The sequence below is a fragment of the Dendrobates tinctorius genome, unplaced genomic scaffold (genome assembly GCF_039654945.1).
Source record: "Dendrobates tinctorius isolate UK_male_01 unplaced genomic scaffold, ASM3965494v1 ptg000189l, whole genome shotgun sequence".
Lineage (NCBI taxonomy): Eukaryota > Metazoa > Chordata > Amphibia > Anura > Dendrobatidae > Dendrobates > Dendrobates tinctorius.
The window spans coordinates 3,267,533-3,293,210 of record NW_027361856.1 but is presented as its reverse complement, the minus strand read 5'-3'; the positions used below and the strand labels follow the sequence as shown (position 1 = coordinate 3,293,210).

At 44.9% G+C, this 25,678-nt stretch overlaps 1 protein-coding gene and 1 long non-coding RNA gene across 2 annotated transcripts in view; one reads left to right on the top strand and one right to left on the bottom strand.

Annotated features, from left to right (window-relative positions):
* Positions 1-2,434: 2,434 nt before the first annotated feature.
* Positions 2,435-25,678, bottom strand: part of LOC141055625 (V-type proton ATPase catalytic subunit A-like) — a 210,287-nt gene continuing 187,043 nt past the window's right edge. The window contains exons 14-15 of the mRNA XM_073552273.1: positions 10,318-10,489; positions 2,435-2,796 (exon numbers count right to left, since the gene is read on the bottom strand). Of these exons, the coding sequence (XP_073408374.1) occupies positions 2,704-2,796; positions 10,318-10,489 (265 nt within the window). The 3' untranslated portion in view covers positions 2,435-2,703. The remainder of the gene's footprint in view (positions 2,797-10,317; positions 10,490-25,678) is intronic.
* On the top strand, positions 11,032-13,656 carry LOC141055626 (uncharacterized). Its single transcript, XR_012221502.1, has 2 exons — positions 11,032-11,151; positions 13,366-13,656. It is a non-coding gene; the product is annotated as an uncharacterized lncRNA (long non-coding RNA).

Here is a 25,678-nt window from a genome sequence, read left to right as displayed (position 1 = left end):
GCCATTGTTGGTAGTGAGCTCCCTGGTTATGTTACTCTCAGAGATATCACTGTTGGCTATGAGCTTCCTAGTAATGTTACCACCAGAGGTACCAGTGTCGGCGGTGACCTTTCTAGTAAGGTTACTTCGAATGTGCCAGAGTCTGTGGTGAGTTTCCTGGAAATGTTACCCCAGAGATGCCAGTGTTGGTGATGGGCTTCATGGTAATGTTACCCCAGAACTGCCAATTTCGGCAATAAGTTTACTGCTAATGTTAGCCCAGAGTTGTCAGTGTCGGCGGTAACCTTCCTAGTAATGTTACTCCAGATGTGCCAGTGTCGGCCGTGAGCTTCCTGGTAATGTTACCCTAGAGGTGTGAGTGTCGGCAGTGAGCTTTCTGGCAAAGTTACCCCAGAGATGCCAGTTCCAGTAGTGACCTTTCTTGTAATGTTACTGCAGATGTGCCAGTGTCAGATGTGAGATTCCTGGTAATATTATCTTACAGGTACCAGTGTTGGCGGGGAGCTCCCTGATAATTTTACCAAAGAGGTGCTAGTTTTGGTGATGAACTCCATGGTTATGTTACCTAGAGATACCAGTGTCTGCGGTGAGGTTGCTGGTAATGTTAACCGACAGGTGCCAATGTCGGTGGTAACCTTAATGGTAATGTTACTCCATTTGTCCCAGTGTCGGCGGTGAGCGTTCTGATAATGTTATCCCGTAGGTGCCAGTGTTGGCTTTTACCTTTCTTTTAATGTTACCCTAGTAGTGCCAGTGTTGGAGGTGAGCCCCCTTGTAATGTTACCCCCAGAGGTGTCAGTGTGGACGGTGAGCTCCCTGGTAATATTACCACAGAGTTGCCTGTGTCGGCAGTGAGCTCCCCGGTAATGTTACCACAAGAGATGCCAGTGTCGGCTGTGAACTTTCAGGTATTACCCCAGAGGTGCCAGTGTTGGCGGTGAGCTCCCTGGTAACGTTACCCCAGAGGTGCCATTGTCGGTGAGGATCTACCAGTTAATACTACCTTAGAGGCGCTTATAGCGAAGAACCTGTCCACAGTTCAGTTCCCATCATAGATATAATTTTGCCCAGATGAGCAAAATGTAGTGACGACTGGAAAGGTCTTCTGCCAAAAGTGCAAGGGGCACCAAATTTCCTCAGGGTGGCAGGGTAACTGCATACCTTAAATAGAGTAGTTTGGGGCTTGGGTAAAAGAGTTATCCCATCTCTTGCTATTACATAACTTAGATCATAACTCCAGTGGATAAGTTGGAGACCATCACAAAAGTGAGCAATTTTAGGAATAGTTGGTTAATATCTCAGGTTTATACCAAATTTTTCACTCATAGCTGTGCCCTTGGAAGACTTTACTAAGGGAAATAAAATGTCATGGTGCTGAGGGCTGCAGAGTCTGTCCTCACTGCCAACCCATCTTGCTTATACCTGATTTCATGAAGGGGATACTGGTCTAGGCTGACACTTTTGATATGGGATTGGATGGAGTCCTTCCGCAGAATGTTGGGGGAGAATGCTCTCTCCTGCATTTCAGCAGGAAACGTACTAATGATATCATCATGGCAATCAGGTGTTCCTAGAATCAGTTGGGAAAATTTGTTGGCAACATCTCAGGGGCGCTAAAGCCCATTCCCAAGGAGATGTGTGCAGGGGTCCTGATTTTTCTCTAAGTGGCCTGTGGACATGACTTCTGCTCAATTGAACACTTGGTTAAAGTTTGCCATTCAAATGTCCATTTTTCATGTGCTTATTTTATCTGTGTTTTTCACAGAACATGTAGTCATTATCATACAGCTCTGGTAAAAATGAAGAGACCACCACATCAAAACCCTGTCATAAGCAGCCCATTCTCCAGACCTGAACCCCATTGAAATCCTCTGGAATGTAATCAAGAGGATGATGGATAGTCACAAGCCATCAAACAAAGAAGAACTGCTTACATTTTTGCGTCAGAAGCAGTGTGAAAGGCTGGTGGCAAGCATGCCAAGACGTATGAAAGCTATTTTTAAAAATCATGGTTATTCCACAATATATTGATTTCAGAACTCTTCCTGAGTTAAAACATTAGTATTGTTGTTTCTAAATGATTATAAACTTGTTTTCTTAGCATTATTTTAGGTCTGAAAGCACTGGGTTTTTTTTTAATTTTGACCATTTTTCTTTGTCAGAAAAAGAATACAAAATGTATTGCTTGGAAATTCAGAGACATGTTGCCAGAAGTTTATAGATTAAAAGAACAATTTACATTTTACTCAAACATATATCTATAAATTCAGACAAACTGAACATTTGAAAGTGGTCTCTTAATTTTTTGCCAGAGCTGTATATGTGGCTGTTCACATTTCATAGTCTCCGATTGTGTTTCATCCCATTTTGCCTACCGGTACGCTGCTAATATCCCAGTGTATACATGTGTGATATATATGTGCACATAGGGAACTCAAAGGATATCTGCTATTTTTATTTTGCTAGTAATTTCCATGACTCAGTCCTTTTTTTGCTGTAGGGGGACATGGTGTTCCTCGGATATTACCATATTGGTAGGGATGTCCTGGATTGGGCCCATAAATGCCTTCCTGTGGTCACAGCTGCTTCTTTAGAGTTAGTGTCCTCCGGTGGTCTCTACTGTTGTGTGTTTCCTGTATGTACGGAATAGACTTGTTTTAATGTCACTTGGAATCAGTTGTTAAGTTTTCAGCAGTGCCAAGCTCAGTCCTCTAGGCTGCGGAACGCTGTCTGCATCTCTTCGTACAGCTGGGCATAGTCGGCTTTGATCTTGGTCTCTCCATCTTTCACTGGATCCTAAGAAGATATAACGAAGATACTGATTAGGAAGGCATTAGACAAAAGTTCACACCCCAGGGGCCACCTCCTAGTGGTGCTACCATGCCCTCCACACATTGTAATTAGAGATGAGCAAACCTTCCATGGTTCGGTTAGGATTCAGCGTGCAGTTCGTTGAACGTATCCGAACCTCATTGAATTCAATGGGAGGCAAAATCAAACGCATATACAACACATTCAGGGTGGCAAAAAGCTGCCCAAAAAGCTCAAATTAGGAGCAGACACCAAGAAAAGTAGCATCTAATGACCCACAGTAAAAATTTTATAATAGTGCAGCAGTCAGGCATGGGCCATGCATGAGACAGGCTCTGAGCTAGCATTTACAGCTTGGAATTGACCTGTTACCTCATGCAACACATCCAATTTTTTTCTTTTTTATTCCAGCCACACTCAGACGGCAGAAACATCAATTTCATACAGTAATAGTGGCCGAAAATGTAAGGAAAGTAACACAGTTAGTTGACAGAAAGTGAGTGCAGGCCTGCCTGTCTGGGAGCCCTACTTACACAGACAACCAACCAGATGGAAACCCATCTTGTAGTCTCCAAATTTCAAAAAATAATGGTCACACATCACTAAAGTGTTATCAATTTCCACAGAGTAGAAACAGTATAATAGGCCTCTGACACACCTTCCACTACAGGCAACCCACCAAATGGAGACCCAACTTGGAGTCTCTGCAATTAAAAAAAAAAATTGTTTGTAACATCAGCAGCAGTAGCAACAGCAGGCAAAGAGATGGCACTAAAAAGATGGCACAGACTGCAATAACGCGACTGGAGTGAAAAAATATTTGGAGATCCATGACTTGTTTATTTTGATGAAAGTTAGGAGGTCTACACTTTCAGAGGACAGCCGGATGCGCTCATCTGTCAGGACACCACTAGCAAACCTGATGACACGTTCTGAGAGAACGCTGGCTCCCAGGAAAGAGAACACCTCAAAGGTGTGACAAGTGAGCTCAGGCCACACTTCTATTTTTGAAGACGAAAATGCAAAAGGGTCCAACCCCCCTGATGGCATTGATATTGAGCTCCAGACACTCCTGCACCATCCTCTCCAGTCTTTCAGAATGTGTCAGACTTGTACTCTGTTTTGCTGATGCACGGTTTAAAAAATGTGTTAAATGACTCACACAAATTGCTTACGCCAGTTACACTGCTGCTGCTGCTAATTTTTTGCGATGATGCCTTGACGCTCCCAGGGTTGGACTTCTAGAACTGGGATGCACACTGTGTGCCTCAATGCTGTCTTGAGGAAACCCACTCTTAAGATTGTCTACAAGCGTGGTTGGATACTCCATGCATGCATCCCTTTTAAGGGGGAGAAGCATCTGGCTAAATTTAGTCTTGTACCATGGGTCTAACAGAGTGGTAACCCAGTAGTCAGCACTATTTCTAACCCTAAAGATACGGGCATCGTGTTGAACGTAGTGCAGCAAGAAGGCGCTCAAGTGTCGGGCGCTTTCATAAGGTCCACGTCCATGCTGTGTTGGTGGCGGGGTAACATTTAAGGTTCCTTCTTCAGTCCTTCCAACCATGGACAACAGAGAATGGAATCATTATCCTCTTCATCTCCTGACTGTTGTGAATCCATCACCTCATCCTCCTGCATTTGTTCCTCGGCTCCTACTTCTTCACTAACAGTTTATATGGTACCAGAAGCTCCAATTGATCATTGTAAGCCACCCTCCCATGGCATCCTTCTTCAGTCCGGAAATTTGAGATATTGTTATTAATGATGGGTGAGCACTAAAATGATCGGGTGCTCGTTGCTCGGGTCGAGCGAATTGGAATGCTCAGCTGCTCGACACGAGCAACGAGCCCAATATAAGTCTATGGGAAAACCGAGCATTTTTGCCGCAATCCCCCCGGGGGTCCTTTTAGGGTCTAAAAACGTCTGAAATTGATGGGAACAGTGCTCAAATGCCATGGGAACCCCATGGGGAATACCACTGGAAGCATTTCTAACTTCCAGGGCAACAATGTTGTCAGAGCATTACACCACTTTAACAGGTGCACACTAAAACATACAAAAACGAAACCAAAATTGATTTTTCTGTGAAATATGTTAAGGAACGTCCTTTCCAGGGTAATGACTTGTATGTAAGGCAAAATAAATAACCCAATACAAAAATGTTCCTTCACCACTTGGGCTATGTTCACATGTAGCACTTTTGATGCGTTTTTCCACCGTAACATTGCTTTCTACCAATACAAATGAATTCACTGGGAAATGTCATTTTAACATTATCAACCTTAGCTGGCTATGTGGAGTGTGACCCGAGCGCCAAAGTCGGATTTCCCAGAATGCTTGCCCGTGACTTTTTTCAGCCACTGAGCAAGGACGTACACTGTGGGCAACGAGATGACATGTGCAGCGTCGAGAGAGAGTTTTCGCGCACTTACTTTTAAGAAAGTCGGGTTTCATGAAACCCGACTCGACCCTAAAAAAGGCAAAGTCGCTCATCTCTACTAAACACCTTTTTAAGTGGACTAATGTGGACAGCAGAAGCCAGGCTCTGACCCCAAAAACAGTGGGAAAAATAGACCGGTGCTTTAAAAAAAAAAAGGCAGCACACAATGCTAGTACTCGTTGTGCTGGAAAAATATAGCTTTGCCTCTAACAAGAGCTGTTTTAAGATGGACACTGGAAGAACACGTTAACCTCTCCCTACCTAATACACAATCTCTCCCTCTGTGTACTCTGAATTACTCTATAAAGAGCTATTTTGTTGGTGGTATTATGGAGCTAGTGACCAGCTCTTTAAAACTGTCCATGCTCGAGTATCTCTCGCTCCCTGCTCTACACTGACCTAGTAAACACTGCAGGTAGCCCTGAAAAGGGCTTTTGTGTTATCAAGAGGCCTAAAGATTCTCCCTAGCAGTTGAGAGATCTCTCCCTATATTTGTAGGCTCTGGATGCAATGTGCGCAAAATGGCGGCGGCAGGGCTTAAATAGACCCTATGATGCTGGGCAGCCAGCCAATCACAGTAATGCCACAACCAAGATGTCTGTGGCATTACTGTGATTGGTTAAGAAGCCCAGCATACTTAATTGCTGCAAAGGATGTGCAAAAACTGCAGGGGGGGACATCCGAACATAGCGAGGCAAGTACACCAATACCCACAATGCAACAAGTAAACCGAATACCGTACTATCCGTGCAAATAGCGAATAGTAATGTGGCGCCCCTGAGGGTCCAGTCACAACAGAGATGCTACACCTCACCCAGAGGTGTGGTATCCCACAACCAGGCAAAGGTGGAGACACCTGACCACATTACATCCCACACACACAAGAAGTGTAGCAGAGAACCCTTTATGGCCCCTGCTTGGAACACGAAGAGTGCTTGGAGGTGGGCGGAGCATAGATGGAGATAGGGAAGATTGTAGGAAGTAAGAAGAGATTCCCTCAGAGGGAGGGAAGGAGAAGGACGTGTCTGAAGCAGCTCTTATGATTAGAGGCTGCTGGATGGATTGGATTATAAAGAAAGCTCCCAAAAGGAAATAAGGTTCTTCTGGGACACGGCTGGAGCATACTCCCTGTGGGTCCCTTATCCATGCTGACTGATGTCAGGTGGAGGAAGAAACTGATCGCAAAGGGTCACAGCCCCTAGCCTAGTGAGCGTACTTCAGGGCGCTACTAGCAAGCCGATAGCTTTGGTTACTTTATGGACCAGAGCCCCTACCACATTTATTCCGACTGGAAAGGCAGCTACATAGGATCACAGAAATGGCAGGGCGTTGTCTGACAGGATTCGCAGCTACTGGCCTGGAACGATAATTGTGAAGTGCTAGGAAGGAAGGAGTAAAGCAGCATATTGTGTGGAGATGGCCAAGAAAGATACATACTGACAGGGAAGGCTGGAAGGGTGTACTTCATCTTATCTGGAAGTTGTCTGGACTTCTCACCTGGAGAACACAGCACTGAAGTGGGCCTCTGTGCGCACCAGAATTTTAAGTAAAGTATTGGAACTGCACTCCACAGTGTCTCTGCCTGTTTCCTGCGACTTCAGCCTAGCACTGCTACATCCTTCACTCCACACTATCTCACCATCTATAAACTCATCTCTACTGCCCTGGGACTGCAGCTCTGCCTGTGGGGAACTTCACCAACTCTGCTGCATCATAACATCTGTCCCAGAGAAGCAACACTGCAGTGCTGGTCACTCTGACCAGAATACCACAGGTGGCGTCACAAATTTCTACTTTCAACCTCTATTCCTTTTTAACTTCACCCACTTTTACATGACCACCTGGGGCCACGGACCGGGTCACTGCCACTGTGACACATCCCTTTAAGACGACCGGCCCAGTACCGAGTATCCCACGGCCCCTGGGGTGCGTCAGTAACGAATACACTTGCTCATCACTAATCTCTAATTTTATGTCATCTTTTCCATCTACACATCAACTGTTCCAAATGCCCTAAAAATATTTGCAGAGAAGTGGCTACAAATAATTGTCCCTATCATCTGTGGATTGTGCCTTAAGGAGAGAATAGACCTCTAGTGTCACCTACGGGAAGTAGTAATCCTAAAAGTCAGTGCTTAATGAGTATTTCCATATGATTCAGGATAAATGCCAAACCAGAATCTCAATTTGCTGACATATGTTTCGGAGTGTTGCCAATCCTCAGTGCAAAGCAGGAGGTCTGAGTTGGCTGTATGAGAGCCTTCTGACTGGGGTCTAAGTGGTAAGAGTTCAAGTCCTCTTCCTCCATGAAGAGGCAATTTGCATATTTAATTTCCAAGAAGAGCATTGCATGGCTATTTACATGGCCCGTTTAGGCATGTCACTCAACAAGGAGAAGCAGTACTGCTGAACTGTGTGGAAGATTGAGACCTCCAGTAGTGAATGGTCTGCACTTTTGTCTTCTTTCATTTTATAGTGATTTTTATCTCTTCAGAGGTTTCCTAGCAGGACGTGCAATTGTCAATCAACAGTGGATCATGGACCTTGCTAAGTCATTGTCCAACCTTCAAGGACTTCCTTAGCTGCTGACTATTTGTCCAGTAAAAGAAATCCAGAGTAGGTGACTTCAAGTGCACTGCTGATTCATAGAATAAATTAATTAAAAGTGGTTTATTTGTCAAAGCGTTTCAGAGTCAAATCTGACTCCTTTGGATCGCCCTCACCCAGGGCCGTTGGGTACTCGGAGCCAGGCCCGGTGGATTTCAATGGGAGATGTCACGGTAGCTGTGACCCGGTCCGTGGCCCTGGGCGTCCATTGTAAAAGGGGGGTTAAGTGAGGTCGGAATAAAGTTTATGAGTGAATGATTTGTGACGCCACCTGTGGTGTTCGGCAATGAAGATGTTAAGCCGACGCTGCAGACAGATCCTCTGGGACAGATGGTGTGGTGCAGCAATGATGGTATAACCCTCCACAGGTAGGGCTGTAGTCCCAGGGCAGAGTAGTTGAAATAGATAGGTGTTAAGGGAGAAAGTGTAGTGTCCGGCACTGAGATGTAGCAGTGCTGAGTGGGTTGGCGCAGTAATAAGCGGAGGACACCAGGGCATGTAGTTCCAAAGCTTTACTCACAGTCTGAGCATACAGGTGCCCGCATCGGTGCCGTGTCCTCCAGGTCCGGGGCTCAGCCAACTTCCAGGCAAGATAAAGTACTCCCTTCCAACACTCCGCCAACATACAGTCATATGTAAAAGTTTGGGCACCCCTATTAATGTTAACCTTTTTTCTTTATAACAATTTTGATTTTTGCAACAGCTATCATCTTGCTGCAGATGGTGTCACTGTGCATCGGTCAACAATACAGCGCATGCATAACGCCTTTTTGTATGACCAAACAACTCAATCTTTGTTTCATCAGTCCACAGGACCTTCTTCCAAAATGTAACTGGCTTGTCCAAATGTGCTTTTGCATACCTCAGGCGACTCTGTTTGTGGCGTGCTTGCAGAAACGGCTTCTTTCGCATCACTCTCCCATACAGCTTCTCCTTGTGCAAAGTGCGCTGTATTGTTGACCGATGCACAGTGACACCATCTGCAGCAAGATGATGCTGCAGGTCTTTGGAGGTGGTCTGTGGATTGTCCTTGACTGTTCTCACCATTCTTCTTCTCTGCCTTTCTGATATTTTTCTTGGCCTGCCACTTCTGGGCTTAACAAGAACTGTACCTGTGTTCTTCCATTTCCTTACTATGTTCCTCACAGTGGAAACTGACAGGTTAAATCTCTGAGACAACTTTTTGTATCCTTCCCCTGAAAAGCTATGTTGAATAATCTTTGGTTTCAGATCATTTGAGAGTTGTTTTGAGGAGCCCATGATGCCACTCTTCATAGGAGAATCAAATAGGAGAACTACTTGCAAGTGGCCACCTTAAATACCTTTTCTCATGATTTGATACACCTGGCTATGAAGTTCAAAGCTCAATGAGGTTACAAAAGCAATTTAGTGCTTCAGGAAGTCAGTAAAAAGTAGTTAGGAGTGTTCAAATCAAGAAAATGATAAGGGTGCCCATACTTTTGCACCGGTCAAATTTTGTTTAAATGCAGATTGCACATTTTCTGTTAGTACAATAAAGCTCATTTGAATCCAGAAATATAACTGAGTCCATCAGTTATTAGATATATGAAACTGAAATAGCTGTTGCAAAAACCAAAATTGTTATAAAGAAAAAAGGTTAACATTAATAGGGGTGCCCAAACTTTTACATATGACTGTATGTGCCTTTTCTGAACGTCTCCCTTTTGCGCCTATAGTGAAGTACTCTCAGTACTGAGTTACACTGGAGTTCCTCCTGTCAGATGTTCCTATGAACTCTACTTGTACGGCAGACAGCTGTAGCCTGCTTCGGGGACTCCTTGCTACCAAGTCCCGGCTCACTATCGCTGCTGTTGTGCCCCCAAGTCTTGTGTGGGAATAAAGTGGTGACAACTTCTATTCCTCCGGTGTCTGCTGCAGGACCATTAGTATCCATACAACCTCGGGGACCGGACCCTGGCCTTGCGCTGTGAACTTGGGAAGGGTTCTGCTCTAACCCTAATCCTTAGTCCTCCTCTCCTTATGTTCCGTACTAATCCTTCCTTCTTAGGGAGAGAGTCAGGCTTTCCATCAATGTCTCTTTCCTGTGCCAGCGGAACCAGGTCACTGAGGTCGGCTGCAGCACTTCCTTCATCCATCCCACTCAGGGGATCTTCACTCCTCCACTGACTCTGTCAGACTGACTAAATCCTAAACTCTTCCCGCTCTTTTGGTGCCAACTAACTCCACCCACCTCCCAGCACGCTTCGTGTTCCAAGCAGGGAGCCACCAAAGGGTGCTTTGCTACACTACTATGTTGTGTGGGATGCAGGTGTTGGAGTGTGGTCAGGTGTCTCCACCTTACCTGAATGGTGGGGCACCACACCTCAGGAGGAGGTGCAGTACCTCTGTGGCGACTGAACCCTCAGGGGTGCCACACCTTCCTCAGGACAACCAGATGTAAAAACTATTGGACTATTTGTCCAGCACTTACATACCTTGAACTTCATGGAGCTGAGCTTGTACAGAATATCTCCTAGGTTCTCTCGAATTAGGGCCCACGTGATTTTATTTTCCGCCTGGGCTGTGGCTTCTACAGCATGTCGGGCCATGTCATAGAAGGCAATCATATTCTGTAACATTCCTACCGTCTTGTAGAAGGGGCAAAACCTGCGGAAAACGGACATTTCAAACATTATTAAATGGATAGCTTGCTTGGGTTTCTACAGCTGGTCCCCAACATTGCTAAGGTTCTAACTCCATAGCCCTTTCCCTAAAGCAGGAGATGCATGCATTCTTGGTCTCCACTCAATTCATCATCCATAGGACTGCCGAGAACTGTACTCAACGAATTCCAGCAGTCCCAAAGACAATGGAGCGTGACCTGATAATGCACCCTCTGCTGTATTCAGGATCACTGGGAGTACCAGCAGTCAGATTGCCCTGTGATCAGAATGTTACCTCCTATCTGGGGCAAGGTACACATTTAATTGTTGGGGAATACTTCCTTAACATTGTGTTGAGGCACTATTACCACCATGCTGGGGGGCATAGAGGTGTAAGATTACTGTGTGGAGGCACAGGGGGCTCTACAGTGTGGTGCTTCAGGATGGGGGGGAAGAGCGGCTGCATTTTTCTGCCTTGGCAATTTGCATGGGTGTAGCTCTATGTGGTGTGTTCTGGAAAAGCAATAAACAGGTTTGTGTGATCTACAGACATGGGGTGAAGATTGAAGATGTAGTCATGGCGGTCTGGCTCGCATGAAGAAGGAAAGGAAAAGGAATAACCGCAATATGAGAGAATGTCACCAATGGATTTATCTGGGACTGCAGGTAAAATCTACATTATAATAATGCAAACAATCAGTGGCGCTCAAGTATACACACAGACTCCAGCAGCATATGTAAACTACACCAGTCACCGTCGGTGTCGGAATAAAATCAATAGAAGCAAAAAATATTACTATTGCGCTTGGAGTAACAGTAACATAAATAAAATGGAAAAACAAATATATGAGCCAGTAATGAATAACCAAATTAGGACAAACAGTATAGTTAGCACAAAACTAGTCATATAAATCACTTTGGATCTTGTCTCTTATTGCAGTAGTGGTTAAACTACCACACACAAAAAAAAAAAGAAAAAAAAAAGGAATGAACTCAGTCTGGAATCAAGGTGCCCAGTAAGGGCAGTTTCACACGTCCAGAGCTATCTGTGTCCGTGTGCATCCGTATGCCATCCGTGTGCTATCCGTATGTCCGTGTGTACCATCCGTGTTTTGTCCGTGTGCTGTCCGTGTTTTTGAAAAATTATTTTCAATGTTAACCCTTTGACTTTTAAAAACGCACACGGATGGCACACGGACAGCATCTGTGTGCGGTACGTGTTTTACACGGACCCATTGACTTGTATGGGTCCGTGTGATCCGTGCTGTTGCACAAAAACGGACATGTCAGCGTGTTTTGCACACGGACACACGGTCCGTGAAAACACGCTGACATCTGCATAGACACATTCATTAGAATGTGTCTACGTGTGTCAGTGCCTCCGGTACGTGAGAAAATTGTCACTACACGTACCGGAGACACTGACGTGTGAAACTGGCCTAACAGATATTGCACATAGATCCTGTCTCCTATTGCAGTAGGGGTTAAACTACCACAAAAAAAAGGAATGAACTCAGCCTGAAATCAAGGTGCCTAGGATAGCTTTTTTGGTCTATACCGTGATACATAGCGGCTGCAGCCCAGCACATCACGTGCCTCTGACGTCACGCAGGTCCTGTGCTGATGAGCACAGCGTGACGGTCGGGCACAGCGTTCAGCACGCACAACTTTTTTTCAGCCTGCATATAGCGCTTGCTGTCGCCGGCCGGGGCAGCACCGCTACCGTGACTATTGCAAGCGATAAGGAGAAAAGAATCATTTGGTCATTTAATAGAGGAGCGATATCGATTCTAAAAGGACCTGTGGAACTTGTAACTTGGAATCAGGGGCGGCTTCATTCAAGTCTATAGCCGCCTACTTCACTTGTGGCAGCCTCAACCCTTACTACTGGAGGAGGTAACTTTGATCCATGTGCAATATCTGTTACTGGGCACCTTTATTTCTGACTGAGTTCATTCCTTTTTTTTGTGGTAGTTTAACCCCTACTGCAATAGGAGACAGGATCTATGTGCAATATCGGTTACTGGGCACCTTGATTCCAGACTGAGTTCATTCCTTTTTTTCTTTTTTTTTTTTGTGTGTGGTAGTTTAACCCCTACTGCAATAGGAGACAAGATCCAAAGGGATTTATATGACTAGTTTTGTGCTAACAATACTGTTTGTCCTAATTTGGTTATTCATTACTGGCTCGTATTTGTTTTTGCATTTTATTTATGTTACGGTGACTCCAAGCGCAATAGTAATATTTTTTAGTTCTATTAACATCTACATTATTTGTACTCAGTTATTACTTTATTAACTGTGTGTCAGAATCACCGGGATCCATGGAAGCGTTCCAGAGTTATGAACTCATAAAGGGACAGTGGTCAGAATTGTAAAAATTGACCCGGTCATTAACGTGCAAACCACCCTTGGAGGTAAAGGGATTAAAAAGCATTAAAAACTTTGCTTCATATGTGCACCAAAATTGCATCAAATAAGGGGGAAAATGCATAAAAGAAACACTGCAACCCCGTAATAATCAGAGGAGATTGTTATTGCGTCATCTGGTGCGGACACATGCAGAACAAAAACAGTAGAATAAAATGCAACATTTACTCTACGTGTGAACACAGCCTCAGCATTACATTTTTTTATATGTTTAGTAGAGAAATATCAATCCTCCATTTTTTTACAGAATTTATTGATCCACATAAATAATCTGATCTCTGTGTTGTGCGGGTTGTCACGATTACACGGACAATAAATATGTCCTTGTTATTTACTGATTTATGATGATCATTATATTTTTAAAACCCATTAATAATGACTTTAAGAGTTTTTCATTACATTTTAGTAATTTTATTGGAAGAAAAATAATCTCTTTTATTCTCCATCTAGAATCAAGGGACACCGAAATACTACAATCTGCCTGTGGAGTCAGAGCCTGCAGTACAGATCAAGTACACACAATTCTCCCCACAACATCATGAGAGCCTGTGGCTCAGTAGCTTTAGCTCCTTCCTGTGTTGCTGAAGGTTGTGAGTTTGAGACATGGGGAGACTCACAAAAAAATCTGAAAAAAATGTTTTTATAATCAATTGACATTTATATTACTTTTATAGGAATGAAAAATCTTACTTTATATTTACCTCACTATATAATTACAAAGAAATACACTGCTGTATACAATGTACATGTATAATCTGCTTCTGGGTTCACTGCCTGCAGTACAGGTCATGATTACCAAAATCTCCTATGCTTATCATTATGAGTTGTAGCTCATAGATAAAGCTGCCACCTGCAAACATAGAAAAGTGAGTTGGAGTCCTGATGACAGGAGAAGTGAATAAATAAAATTAAGAGAGAAGTGGCCCCACCCCAGAGGAGGAGCAATGGAGACGTTAGTATAGAAGTCGGGATAAAGCAATGATGTGGTGGGACAGTCCCACTGAATCGTGGAAGAAAGGCGATTCCGACAGCTAAATGGGAAAGGTTTCTTTACAGTTAGAGTAGTCAGACTGCAGAATGCCCTACCACAAGAGGTAGTAATGGAAGACACTATAACAGCTTTTATACAAGGGCTGGATGATTTCCTCAATATACAGAACATTGCGGGTTAGGCCACATGCACACATTGAGTATTTGGTGAGTTTTTCACCCCAGTATTTGTAAGCCAGGAGTGGAAAGGTCAGAGGGAAAGCATAATAGAAACATTTGCACCACTTCTGCATTTTTCACCCACTCCTGGTTTTGGCTTACAAATACTGGGGTAAAACACTTACCACATACTGGATGTGAGCATGTGGCCTAATAGATAATTTAGTGACAAAATGTGTATAATTGGTGGTGAAAGGAGTCTTTATTTCAACCTATGGAAGATTTTAGGATGTAAATAAGAGATAAAATCCTGAGATCACAATGTATTATTGCCTCCACTGAAAGGAGGCCTCTCCTATCGTCAGGAACTGGGGGTGTGAGGTAGCCCCACTTGTCAGGGATTTATTATATCCCACCAATTGTCACAAATTTACAATTTATTAGTGGTCGTGGGTCATATAACCACCCACAACTTTTGTTTCCACCTTCAGTTCCAGTTTTGGGACTTGCAGCTCTCTGGCGCCCCCTTAGGTCAGTCAGGGAACAACACCTAGGATACAGTCATGGCCAAAAGTATTGACACCCCTGCAATTCTGTCAGATAATACTCAGTTTCTTCCTGAAAATGATTGCAAACACAAATTCTTTGGTATTATTATCTTCATTTAATTTGTCTTAAATGAAAAAACACAAAAAGAATTGTCCTAAAGCCAAATTGGATATAATTCCACACCAAATATAACAAAGAGGGTGGACAAAAGTATTGGCACTGTTCGAAAAATCATGTGATGCTTCTCTAATTTGTGTAATTAACAGCACCTATAACTTACCTGTGGCACCTAACAGGTGTTGGCAATAACTAAATCACACTTGCAGCCAGTTAACATGGATTAAAGTTGACTCAACCTCTGTCCTGTGTCCTTGTGTGTACCACATTGAGCATGGAGAAAAGAAAGAAGACCAAAGAACTGTCTGAGGACTTGAGAAACCAAATTGTGAGGAAGCATGAGCAATCTCAAGGCTACAAGTCCATCTACAAAGACCTGAATGTTCCTGTGTCTACCGTGCGCAGTGTCATCAAGAAGTTTAAAGCCCATGGCACTGAGGCTAACCTCCCTAGATGTGGCCGGAAAAGAAAAATTGACAAGAGATTTCAACGCAAGATTGTGTGGATGTTGGATAAAGAACCTCCACTAACATCCAAACAAGTTCAAGCTGCCCTGCAGTCCGAGGGTACAACGGTGTCAACCCGTACTATCCGTCGGCATCTGAATGAAAAGGGACTGTATGGTAGGAGACCCAGGAAGACTCCACTTCTTACCCCGAGACATAAAAAAGCCAGGCTGGAGTTTGCCAAAACTTACCTGAAAAAGCCTAAAACATTTTGGAAGAATGTTCTCTGGTCAGATGAGACAAAAGTAGAGCTTTTAGGGCAAAAGCATCAACATAGAGTTTACAGGAGAAAAAAAGAGGCATTCAAAGAAAAGAACACGGTCCCTACAGTCAAACATGGCGGAGGTTCCCTGATGTTTTGGGGTTGCTTTGCTGCCTCTGGCACTGGACTGCTTGACCGTGTGAATGGCATTATGAAGTCAGAAGACTACCAACAAATTTTGCAGCATAATTTAGAGCCCAGTGTGAGAAAGCTGGGTCTACCTCAGAGGTCATTGGTCTTCCAGCAGGACAATAACCCAAAACACACTTCAAAAAGCACTAGAAAATGGTTTGAGAGAAAGCACTGGATACTTCTAAGGTGGCCAGCAATGAGTCCAGACCTGAATCCCATAGAACACCTGTGGAGAGATCTAAAAATGGCAGTTTGGAGAAGGCACCCTTCAAATATCAGGGACCTGGAGTAGTTTGCCAAAGAAGAATGGTCTAAAATTCCAGCAGAGCATTGTAAGAAACTCATTGATGGTTACCGGAAGCGGTTGGTCGCAGTTATTTTGGCTAAAGGTTGCGCAATCAAGTATTAGGCTGAGGGTGCCAATACTTTTGTCCGGCCCATTTTTGGAGTTTTGTGTGAAATGATCAATGTTTTGCTTTTTGCTTCATTCTCTTTTGTGTTTTTTCATTTAAGACAAATTAAATGAAGATAATAATACCAAAGAATTTGTGTTTACAATCATTTTCAGGAAGAAACTGAATATTATCTGACAGAATTGCAGGGGTGTCAATACTTTTGGCCATGACTGTAAGTAGTTGTCAGAAAGGCTGCCTTGCCGTGTACTGGCTATTGGGCACTCTGCAGTCAGGGCAGGAATGTCTGTTCCCAGACCCAGGGGGGTAATACACACATAAAACCTCCGTTCCATCACTGCCAGAGTCTCCCAAATCAGCAGAACACTGTGCTGCCACCAGTTCCTCGTTTTACATTAAAATCAATATCGGGTCAGGAGCCAGCCCCCCCTTAGCCTCTCCTATATTACAATGGATAGAAATCTCTCCTATATTGCAGCGGATAGAGGCATCTCCTATATTACATGGGATGGAGACCTCTCTTATATTACACAGTATGGAGACTTCTATATTACATAGGATGGAGGCCTCTTCTTGGCAGGCATGGTACTGTATAAGGAACGTGCATCTGACTGCAGAGCCCCCATGTAATCAAGTTAGTAAAGAACTCTTTGCAGTGCCTCCCCTCCCACTACTCCCCCCAGGTGAAGCCATAATTAGGACGCCCAACTGACCAACAGGAAGAGAGAGGAAGGGGCGTCCGGCCACGCCCTCAGGGGTTAAATTCAGGTGCTAGGGTCGGGGACTTCCTTTCTCTCCTCGGCTGACCCTTAGAAGCTTTTGTTCCTGAGGACCCCGGAGTCCCCTGCAGCCATGTCAGATGCCACCTTCGAGGCCCTCCAGAGAGCAGCACAGGGAGGTGAGCCATGGCTACAAGCCCTTATGTCTGGCCTTGGTGCTCGCCTCCCTGTGCCCTCTTAAGACCCCTGGCTTCTTCCTAACCCCTTAGGCCACCGTCCTTTGCCTCCACCTTCGCTGGCCTCTGGCATGGCATCCTCCAGGTCGCCTACTGCTACCCCCTCCTTTGCCGGCGCTCCAGATCCCGGACATCGTGCTGTTCCCCTTCCTCCGGTGGCTCTTCCGGTGCTGCGGAGCGGACGGGGATGCACTCCGCTCGGTTCACCCGCCCGAATGGCTCCATATTGGCGGGCACTGGCCGCCGCACCCGCGCCTCTGCCCCATCGGGTCCCGGGCTGAATTTCAAATTTAGTCATCATCGGAAAATAATATAAAATCTGTACACGGCAAATAATCTAAAATCGGAACACGAATTCACCAAGATTTAACATCAAGCAGAACACGCGAATTCCCCGAAATTTTACATTAAAAAAAAAAATCATAAGAGGTAGAACTGGGCAGGATGGCGGGCCCATTTAAATCATTGCCATTCAAAAATTTCAGAGTCTCACCTTTAGGTATTGTTCCCAAAAAAGAACCCAGAAAATATCGGTTAATACATCACCTTTCCTACCCAAAAGGCGATTCGGTTAACGACGCAATAACCGATGCCCTGCTGGAAAAATCCGACATACAGTCAGCTTTCCGTCTGTTACCAGTGCACCCTGAATGCTTCCATTTGTTGGTCTGTAGGGTGGACCAGCTGTTTTATTTTGACATGTGCCTACCAATGGGCTGCTCCATTTCATGTCACTATTACAAGCTTTTCAGTACCTTCCTAGACTGGATAGTACGATACGAAACAGGCAGCAATTCAACAATTCACTACTTCGATGAGTTTTTGTTCGTCGAATCTAGTGAATCTAAACTCTGTTCCTTCCTTCTCCAAAAGTTTAAGTTTATATCTTGGCGTTTCGGTGTTCCACCATCGCTGGAAAAAATTATCGGGCCATGTAACGTTTTCCCTTCCTCGGCATTGAAATTGATACCAATGTATTGATTTTTTGTTTACCAGCGGATAAATTACAAAAAACACTGCAAATGGTTAAAAAAGTTTCCTCGATGCAAAAAAAGTAATCCTCCAGCAAATGCAGTCCTTGCTAGGTTTGCTTAACTTTACTTGTCGAGTTATGCCAGTGGGCAGGGTTTTTTGGCGCCGATGGTCATTGGCAGCAAAGGGCATCGCCCAGCCGGGCCACAGAATTAGACTTAACCGCTCCCTGAAGGCGGATTTGCTGGTCTGGAAGACATTCTTGGAATCCTACAATGGCCATACATGTGTCATGTCACAGGAAACCCTAAGCAAGGATATAGGTCTAGCAGTGGGTGGAGATTTCACAAGTGGTTTTGTCGCAATCTACAAGGACCAATAGTGGAAAAGCAGCTGGCCGGACCTATGGACCTCATCCACCTAGGGCCGCAACCGTTTTGTTGGAGATTTTTTCTATAGTAACATCAGTTGAACTTTGGGGCAAAAAAATTAAGAAATACAAACATCATATTTTTAACCAAGAACACTGGCACCGCAAAAGGTTTGAACAGCATGTCCTCTTCTTTCCCACCGGTTCTCACACCGTTGCACCGCCTTGCACTATTATGCCTTAGACACAACATCTGGTGCCACGCCAGAGTTACATCTATTGTGGATGATAAGATGGTTAACTTTGTTGCCTTCCGATTGGCAGGCCTTCAAAGTCTACCTTCCCAGCACACAGCCATCGGGCCTATTGTGTCCTCCCTCCCTTTGGGACATGGTGGTCAATCACTGATGCCCTTGATCCGCACCTCAGTAACACCGGCTACCTGGCAGGTTTATGGTAAGGCATGGGAAGAATGGTGCTCGTTAATTAAGGGGAGACCAGTTGATACATGTGATTGGGCTAGATGCTACGTGGTAATAGAACTCTTGAATCAGCTCACGTGTAGAGTCACTTCAGGTACATTAGTTCAATGGCATTTATCAGGAATAGCCTTTTTCTTTCAGCTAATTGGATGGGCAGACGTAACTAAGTATTTTTTCATCAAGCAAGCCGTAAGAGGTTTTAAAAGGCTTCAACCTAGTCAGGAATGTCGTCGCCCCGCTTCTTTAAATCTGTTGCATGATATCACAATCTCTAAAATGGTATGCAGGTCAGAATACGAGTCAATCCTAATATCTACTGCATTTGCTATAGCATTATTCGGGGCACTACACATTAGCGAACTAGTGCCGAAGTAAAAAACAGCATCAGTAGGTGGGTTAATCAATGATGATCTCATAATATGTAGTGACACTTTGCGTATTAGGGTGCGTAAATCCAAATGTGACCCTACCGGTAGAGGGTCGTGGGCTCTGGTCAAAGCTTTAGACGGCCCCATATGCCCTGTTAAAATAGTCAGACGCTATACGGTTATAAGACACGAAAGTAGATTCTCTCTCACACACACACCAATGGGTCCCCGCTTACCAAATATCAATTTCAAGCAATTTTTAAACAATGTCTAGAAGCTGTCGGCGTTACCCCAAAAGAATACGGAACGCATTAGTTCAGAATAGGTGCGGCCACTGAAGCAGCAATGGCCGGTGTAGCAGATGTTGAAGTACAGAGATTGGGCCATTGGAAATCCGCATGCTTTGCAAGATACATAAGACCAGACCTGCTCTAACACATCTTGTCTCTTACAGGCGGCTGTAAGCCCACAGTTTGGGTATTGGGACATTCTTTTATCTATCAGGCGTGCAAACTAGCCGAATTACACCCCGGTGGAAGAAGTTTTTACTTTCCACAACTAGAGGTCAACTGGAGAGGCATCAGAGGGCTCCAGTGGCGTCAGATCTTCCTGGAGGTGGTAAAAATTGCTAAGATGGCCAAAGGGCCACTGATATTGGTGTTACATGCGGGTGGTAACGATTTGTGCAAGAAAAAGGTGCCGAGCGCTACACAATAATGTCAACGGACATAGAGCACTTTGTTTGTTTTATACCGGATATGGTGGTGGTGTGGTCGGACATAATACCACGAGTGGTCTGATATGGAGCTAAAGATCCTAAAGCCATCGACAAATCAAGGAGAAAGACCAACTCGAAGATGACCAAATTCGTCAAAGAGAACTACGGCATCGTAGTTCACAACCACAATCTGGAAAAAGACATCTCATTCTTCCTGAGACCGGACAGAGTTCATCTCACGGATATCGGGCTAGATGTATTTTTATCTAATTTGCAGGATGGCATTGAACAGGCCTTAATGTTGTTGTGTGGGGGTCGGTGTCCTGTGTAGGTTATACACATGATCCTCCGTGGTGGTAGTGTAGAGGGGAGCAAGGTTCATAACCTCTCATCAGCTTCCTTGGGGATAGTAACGGGGCTTCCAGCTATGAGTCCATTGCGAATTGTACTTGCCTCTCTCTGCTTATTAATAAACTGTGACCGACCTGTTCAACCCATCTATGCTTGTCGGTGTTTTGTTATTACGGGATTTGTGGGAGGCGGGAAGGCACTGTGTTGTGAATTCACTTTCTGGTCTACCTCTGGTTGCTGGTGAGGGTGGTGGAGCTGGTTGTATTGACAGAGGAGTCGTGAGTTCTCTTTCCGGGCTCCCTCTGGTGGTTGCAGGAGGTAATGAAGCTGATCTAATTAACAGAGACCTGCCACCAGATGATGAGGACAACAATTGGACATCTGGAGTCTCTGACTGGATTTAAGACAGCCGACTCCCTCTATCCCTGCTGGTGATTTTTCCTGCCTCCTGAGGTCTTAGTTTCCAGTTCAGTCCCTGCATTCTCAAGCTAAGGGTTCTTAGCTATTGTTCACATTTGATTTGGTTTTGTATATTCAGTTTTGTGTGCTCAGCCAGCCCCGGCTGGGGCTGTGCTGAATTTCCATCCTTATGTTACTGTTTGTGCCAGTTTGCTTTTTGTCCCTTATTAGATTGGCCTCTTTTTGCTCTGTTTTCAGAATATGCCAGAGTGCTGATATAGTGGGTGAAGTCTAGTGACTTCAGGGTTTTTTTTGCTATCAGAAGTGTTGGACATTTTTGCAGGGTTTTTTGGCGTGATTGCAGACAGTATCTTTCCTTTCCTGTCCTTTCTAGTTAGTGTGGGCCCCATCATTTGCTCAGCCTATTTTCCTGCCTGTGTTTGTGTTTTCATCTTGTCTCACCGACAATATATGTTTGGGGGCTGTCTATTTATTTGGGGTCTGCTCTGGGGCAGTTTTGATTTCCCATTTTCTTGCTTTAGGCTTATTTAGTCCTCCGGCTGTGTCAAGGCGTCTAGAATCATCATAGGTACGCTCCACGGCTACTGCTAGTTGTGTGGATAAGATCAGGGGTCTGCAATCTGCTTAGTTACCAACCTCTCTGGTTTTCTGTGGCTTAGCTTGGTCTTGTTTTCCTCCTCGGTGACCCAATCATAACAGCACTGCTTACGACACACAGGTCTCTGCAGTCTGGCAGGCATAGTACTGTATAAGGAACGTGCATCTGACTGCAGAGCTCCCATGTAATCAAGTTAGTAAGGAACTCTTTGCAGTGCTGCCTCCCCCTCCCACTACTCCCCCCGGGTGATGCCATAATTAGGACGCCCAACTGACCAACGGGAAGAAAGAGGAAGTGGCATCCGGCCACACCTTCAGGGGTTAAATTTAGGTGCTAGGGTCGGGGACTTCCTCTTTCTCCTCAGCTGACCCTTGGAAGTTTTTGTCCCACCCTCCCTTCCATATAGAATTTTGGATATGCGGGCGCATCTATTGTTTAAAGTTTAAATGTAAAAAAACCTTTTTTGTTTTATGCAAAGTTTTATTCGCGTTGTCATGTTATTATGTCACAGCGGTAGTATAGAGGGGGGCAAGGTTCGTAACCTCTCATCAGCTTCCTTGCCCAGCGGTCAGTTACGGGGCTTCCAGCTATGAGTTCGTTGCGAATTGTACTTGCCTCTCTCTGCTTATTAATAAACTGTGACCGACCTGTTCAATCCATCCATGCTTGTCGGTGTTTCGTTATTACGGGATTGGTGGGAGGCGGGAAGGCACTGCTTATGACACACAGGACTGCAGTCATATTACACAGTATGGAGCCTTCTATATTACACAGGATGGAGACTTCTATATTATATAGTATGGGGACTTCTCCTATATTACACAGGATGGAGACTTCTATATTACACAGGATGGAAGCTTCTCCTATATTACACAGGATGGAAGCTTCTCCTATATTACACAGGATGGAAGCTTCTCCTATATTACACATGATGAAGACCTCTCCTATATTGCATGGGATGGAGGCTTCTCCTATATTACTTGGGATGGAGGCCTTGCATATATTAAACAGGATGGAGATCTCTAGCATATTATAATGGATGGAGGCTTCTCCTATATTACATGGAGATGGGCTTCTCTGCAAAGTCCCTTAATGTTTCTAGACTGGCATCTGGCCGCAGAGCCACCTGGAACCCCTGGCTCAAGGGAGCCAGAAGCTATAATAAATCTCCAACCTCACTGGAACCGTCTGAGACCTGCTCTGTGTCTGCATCCGGTTCTGTTATCCCGCTGGATGATGAGGGCCTAGAAGGAAGCAGGTCACCCGTGTTCTGGGCACTCAGATTGGCGGGTGACAGCAGCTATGTAGACTGTCTCCCCTGGGTGTAATAACCCTTCCCCATCAGCCTGACCGACTGTGGGTACCACTTTCCCATCCTCCCCCAATACCTTAGGAGCTGTGTTAGTCATGGGGCATCTTCAAGATCTCCGTGCCTGTTCCTATCTCCCTTAGCATTTATGCTGGCTCCTTTCAAGGGATCCTCAGCAACATCACCCCGCAGCGTTACGTGGCTGAGTTCTCCTTTATCACAAGACATATTACCACTAGAGATGAGCAAATATTTCAATGTTCGGTTCGGATTACGATCGCCGAGTTTGCAATATTCGCCGATTGATTCGGCGAATATTCGCCGAACATCATTCACGTCAATGGGAAGCAAAAACAAACGCATGCACGACACCTTATATTGGCCCCCAATGCTGCCAAAACACATCAAATGAGGGACAGACACCAGGAAAGTGGCCTCAATTCACCCACAGTACAGATTTTAGCATGGCACTGCAGCAATCAGCCAGGCATGAGGTATCGGGGTCTGGGACAGTATTTACAGCTTTCAATTGAACGTCACAGTAAGACGAGGTGGGTGAGGGATCGGTGTAGGGCCCCATTGCTGGGAGCCCTGATAACACACCTCTACCTGCTTTCATGCTGAGTGTCAGGAAATATGACGAATTGTTATCTGCGCTGGTCACACATATCGAGCTCTGCTACATCTCCTTTTGTGAATGACATGCCCAGCCATGATCTCCCCTTGCAGCTTCCCCCCTGCAAACCAAGGCTTCTTTGTTCTTGCCAACTTAAATATCATAGCACCAATTAATGATAGAGTGGGAAGCTTACAGTTTTGGCATCTACATTGGTACTGTGATGAATCCTGGAGTGGACCCTCTGGGTCGTGGCACCAACCCTCCCAGGGCGAGCTGACCTAGTGAAGACCACCCCCTATACAGGGAGTGTCAGGGGCAAGCCCCAGGGGGTGAGGCACCAAGACTGCTGGCACCAGGCGGCCGGCTCACAGGAGACGAGTGAGTGAGTGTGTCTGCAAGAACGTGTAAAGCGTGGACACGGGAACACGTGGTATACAGAGACTTCGTACGTCCGGGTGTGAGTGAAGCAGGATGCGTGCAAGGAGCACGTCAGAGCACTGAGTCAGGCAGCAGGTGTGCCAGGAGATGTCAAAATAGAGAAGGAAGCCAGCTCTCCAGTAACAAGTAGCAGATTCACGGAGCTCCGTGCAGTCCAACGTCAGGAAAATCAGAAAAAAGGGGGTTTTGCTCCAGCTGCATAAAATTCTTCTTTATTTGATAGAGTTAAAATTAACACATCATTGGACTCTCCATATAACTGCACCAGGACAGGACAAAGTGAGGGCTACGCGTTTCGACCTACTGGATCTTTATCAAAGCCCTACTCAGTCTCAAACTCGGACTAGCTATATATGTGAGACTAGCCAATAAAATTACATGCAAAAATCACATGACACTTTAAACAAATCCTTTGTACAAAAAAGACATAACACGTAACAATACATATGACAATGTTAAAATCATTAACAGTAGTGCAACATCAAATCATGTCTCTTGTTGAGGCCACTTGGGTGTCTAGTGTTTAAATGATAGATCCAAAATGCCTCTCGGGTGAGAAGACACATTCTGGTGTCTCCCCCCCCCCCCGAGATGACAGGTTTACACGTTCAATCCCCTGTATTTTAAAATGAGACGTACTTCTAGCATGACATTCAATGAAATGCCTAGAAGCCGCTGAAATATTTCTTTCAAAATTATTGGTATTGGTTATGTCATGCAGATGTTCCCTAATTCGTATTTTTTAATTGTCTGGATGTACATCCAACGTAAGATAAATTGCACTCATCACAATTCATTTTGTACACTATATTTTTGGAATTGCAATTAATATAATTTTTAATTTTAAACCTTAGAGTGTGGTCACTATTATTAAACTCTTTTGATACCTGCGCGTGCTTACATGTTTTGCAACTATTAGCACCGCATTTGTAAAAACCTTTAGTCAATTTTCTTTGGGTTTTTTGCAATTTGACGAAAACATGCTTGGTGATAGTATATTCCCCAGGGAAGGAGCTCTCCTAGATACTACATTTACACCAGACATTAAAATCCGCACTAGTTTATTATCCTCATATAAAATGGGTAAATATTTATGGACAATTTTTTTAAAGCACGAAAATTGTGGGCTATATTGAAAACAAATGTATGGTTTATGTCACGTGCGCCGTCCTGAGTGACACGGCCAGCAGGCCGGTAACTGATACAACAAGACAAAGGGAATAGGGAAAACCTGGGTAACAATAACAATGGTGGCCCTGCGATAGGGAATGGGGACATGGAGACCTCCTGCACTCCCCTGAGCCAGTGTCTCTACACTCCTAACATTCCCTAGGCCGGTTCCGCACCAGGCGCCGATCAGTAACCTCAAAACCCTGACTCGCCCTGCACCTAAACCCTCACTAGGGAATTGGCCGGTGCGGAAACTAATCCCACCACTGCACTAAACACACATAAGGAAAAATGACAAAACAGGGGAACACCAATTAGCTTTGCTCTGTTGCTTACGCTCCCAGCAACAGAGCCCACCACCTGCGTGCATCTTTTCCTCCACCGTGTCCATCATCTGGGTGCACTGTCCAGAAACGGATCTTCTCAGCACCATAGTGCAGCCTTGGAGCAAACTGAGTCCTGCTAATGAGTCCAGCTTTTCTGCCAAAGAGTCCAGCATGCTTGAGTCCAGCTCTCAGCAACAACGTCCAGCATTTTGAGTGCAGCTCTACACCATAGCTGCCACTCCACCAATCCATGCACGAACTCCTTGCTGACACCATAACTGCGACTCCACCATGCCATGCCGGCCCTCCTTGCAGACACCATAGCTGACACTCCCGGACTCTCACTGAGCTGCCCGTGTGTTATGAGTGGGTCACCGAGGAGAAAAAAACAAAACAAGCTAAGTCATAGAAAACCAGAGAGGTTGGTAACTATGCAGATTGCAGATCCCTGATCCTAACCACAACAACTAGCAGCAGCCGAGGAGTGTACCTACGATGATCCTAGATGCTTCGTCACAGCCGGAGAACTACACAAGCCT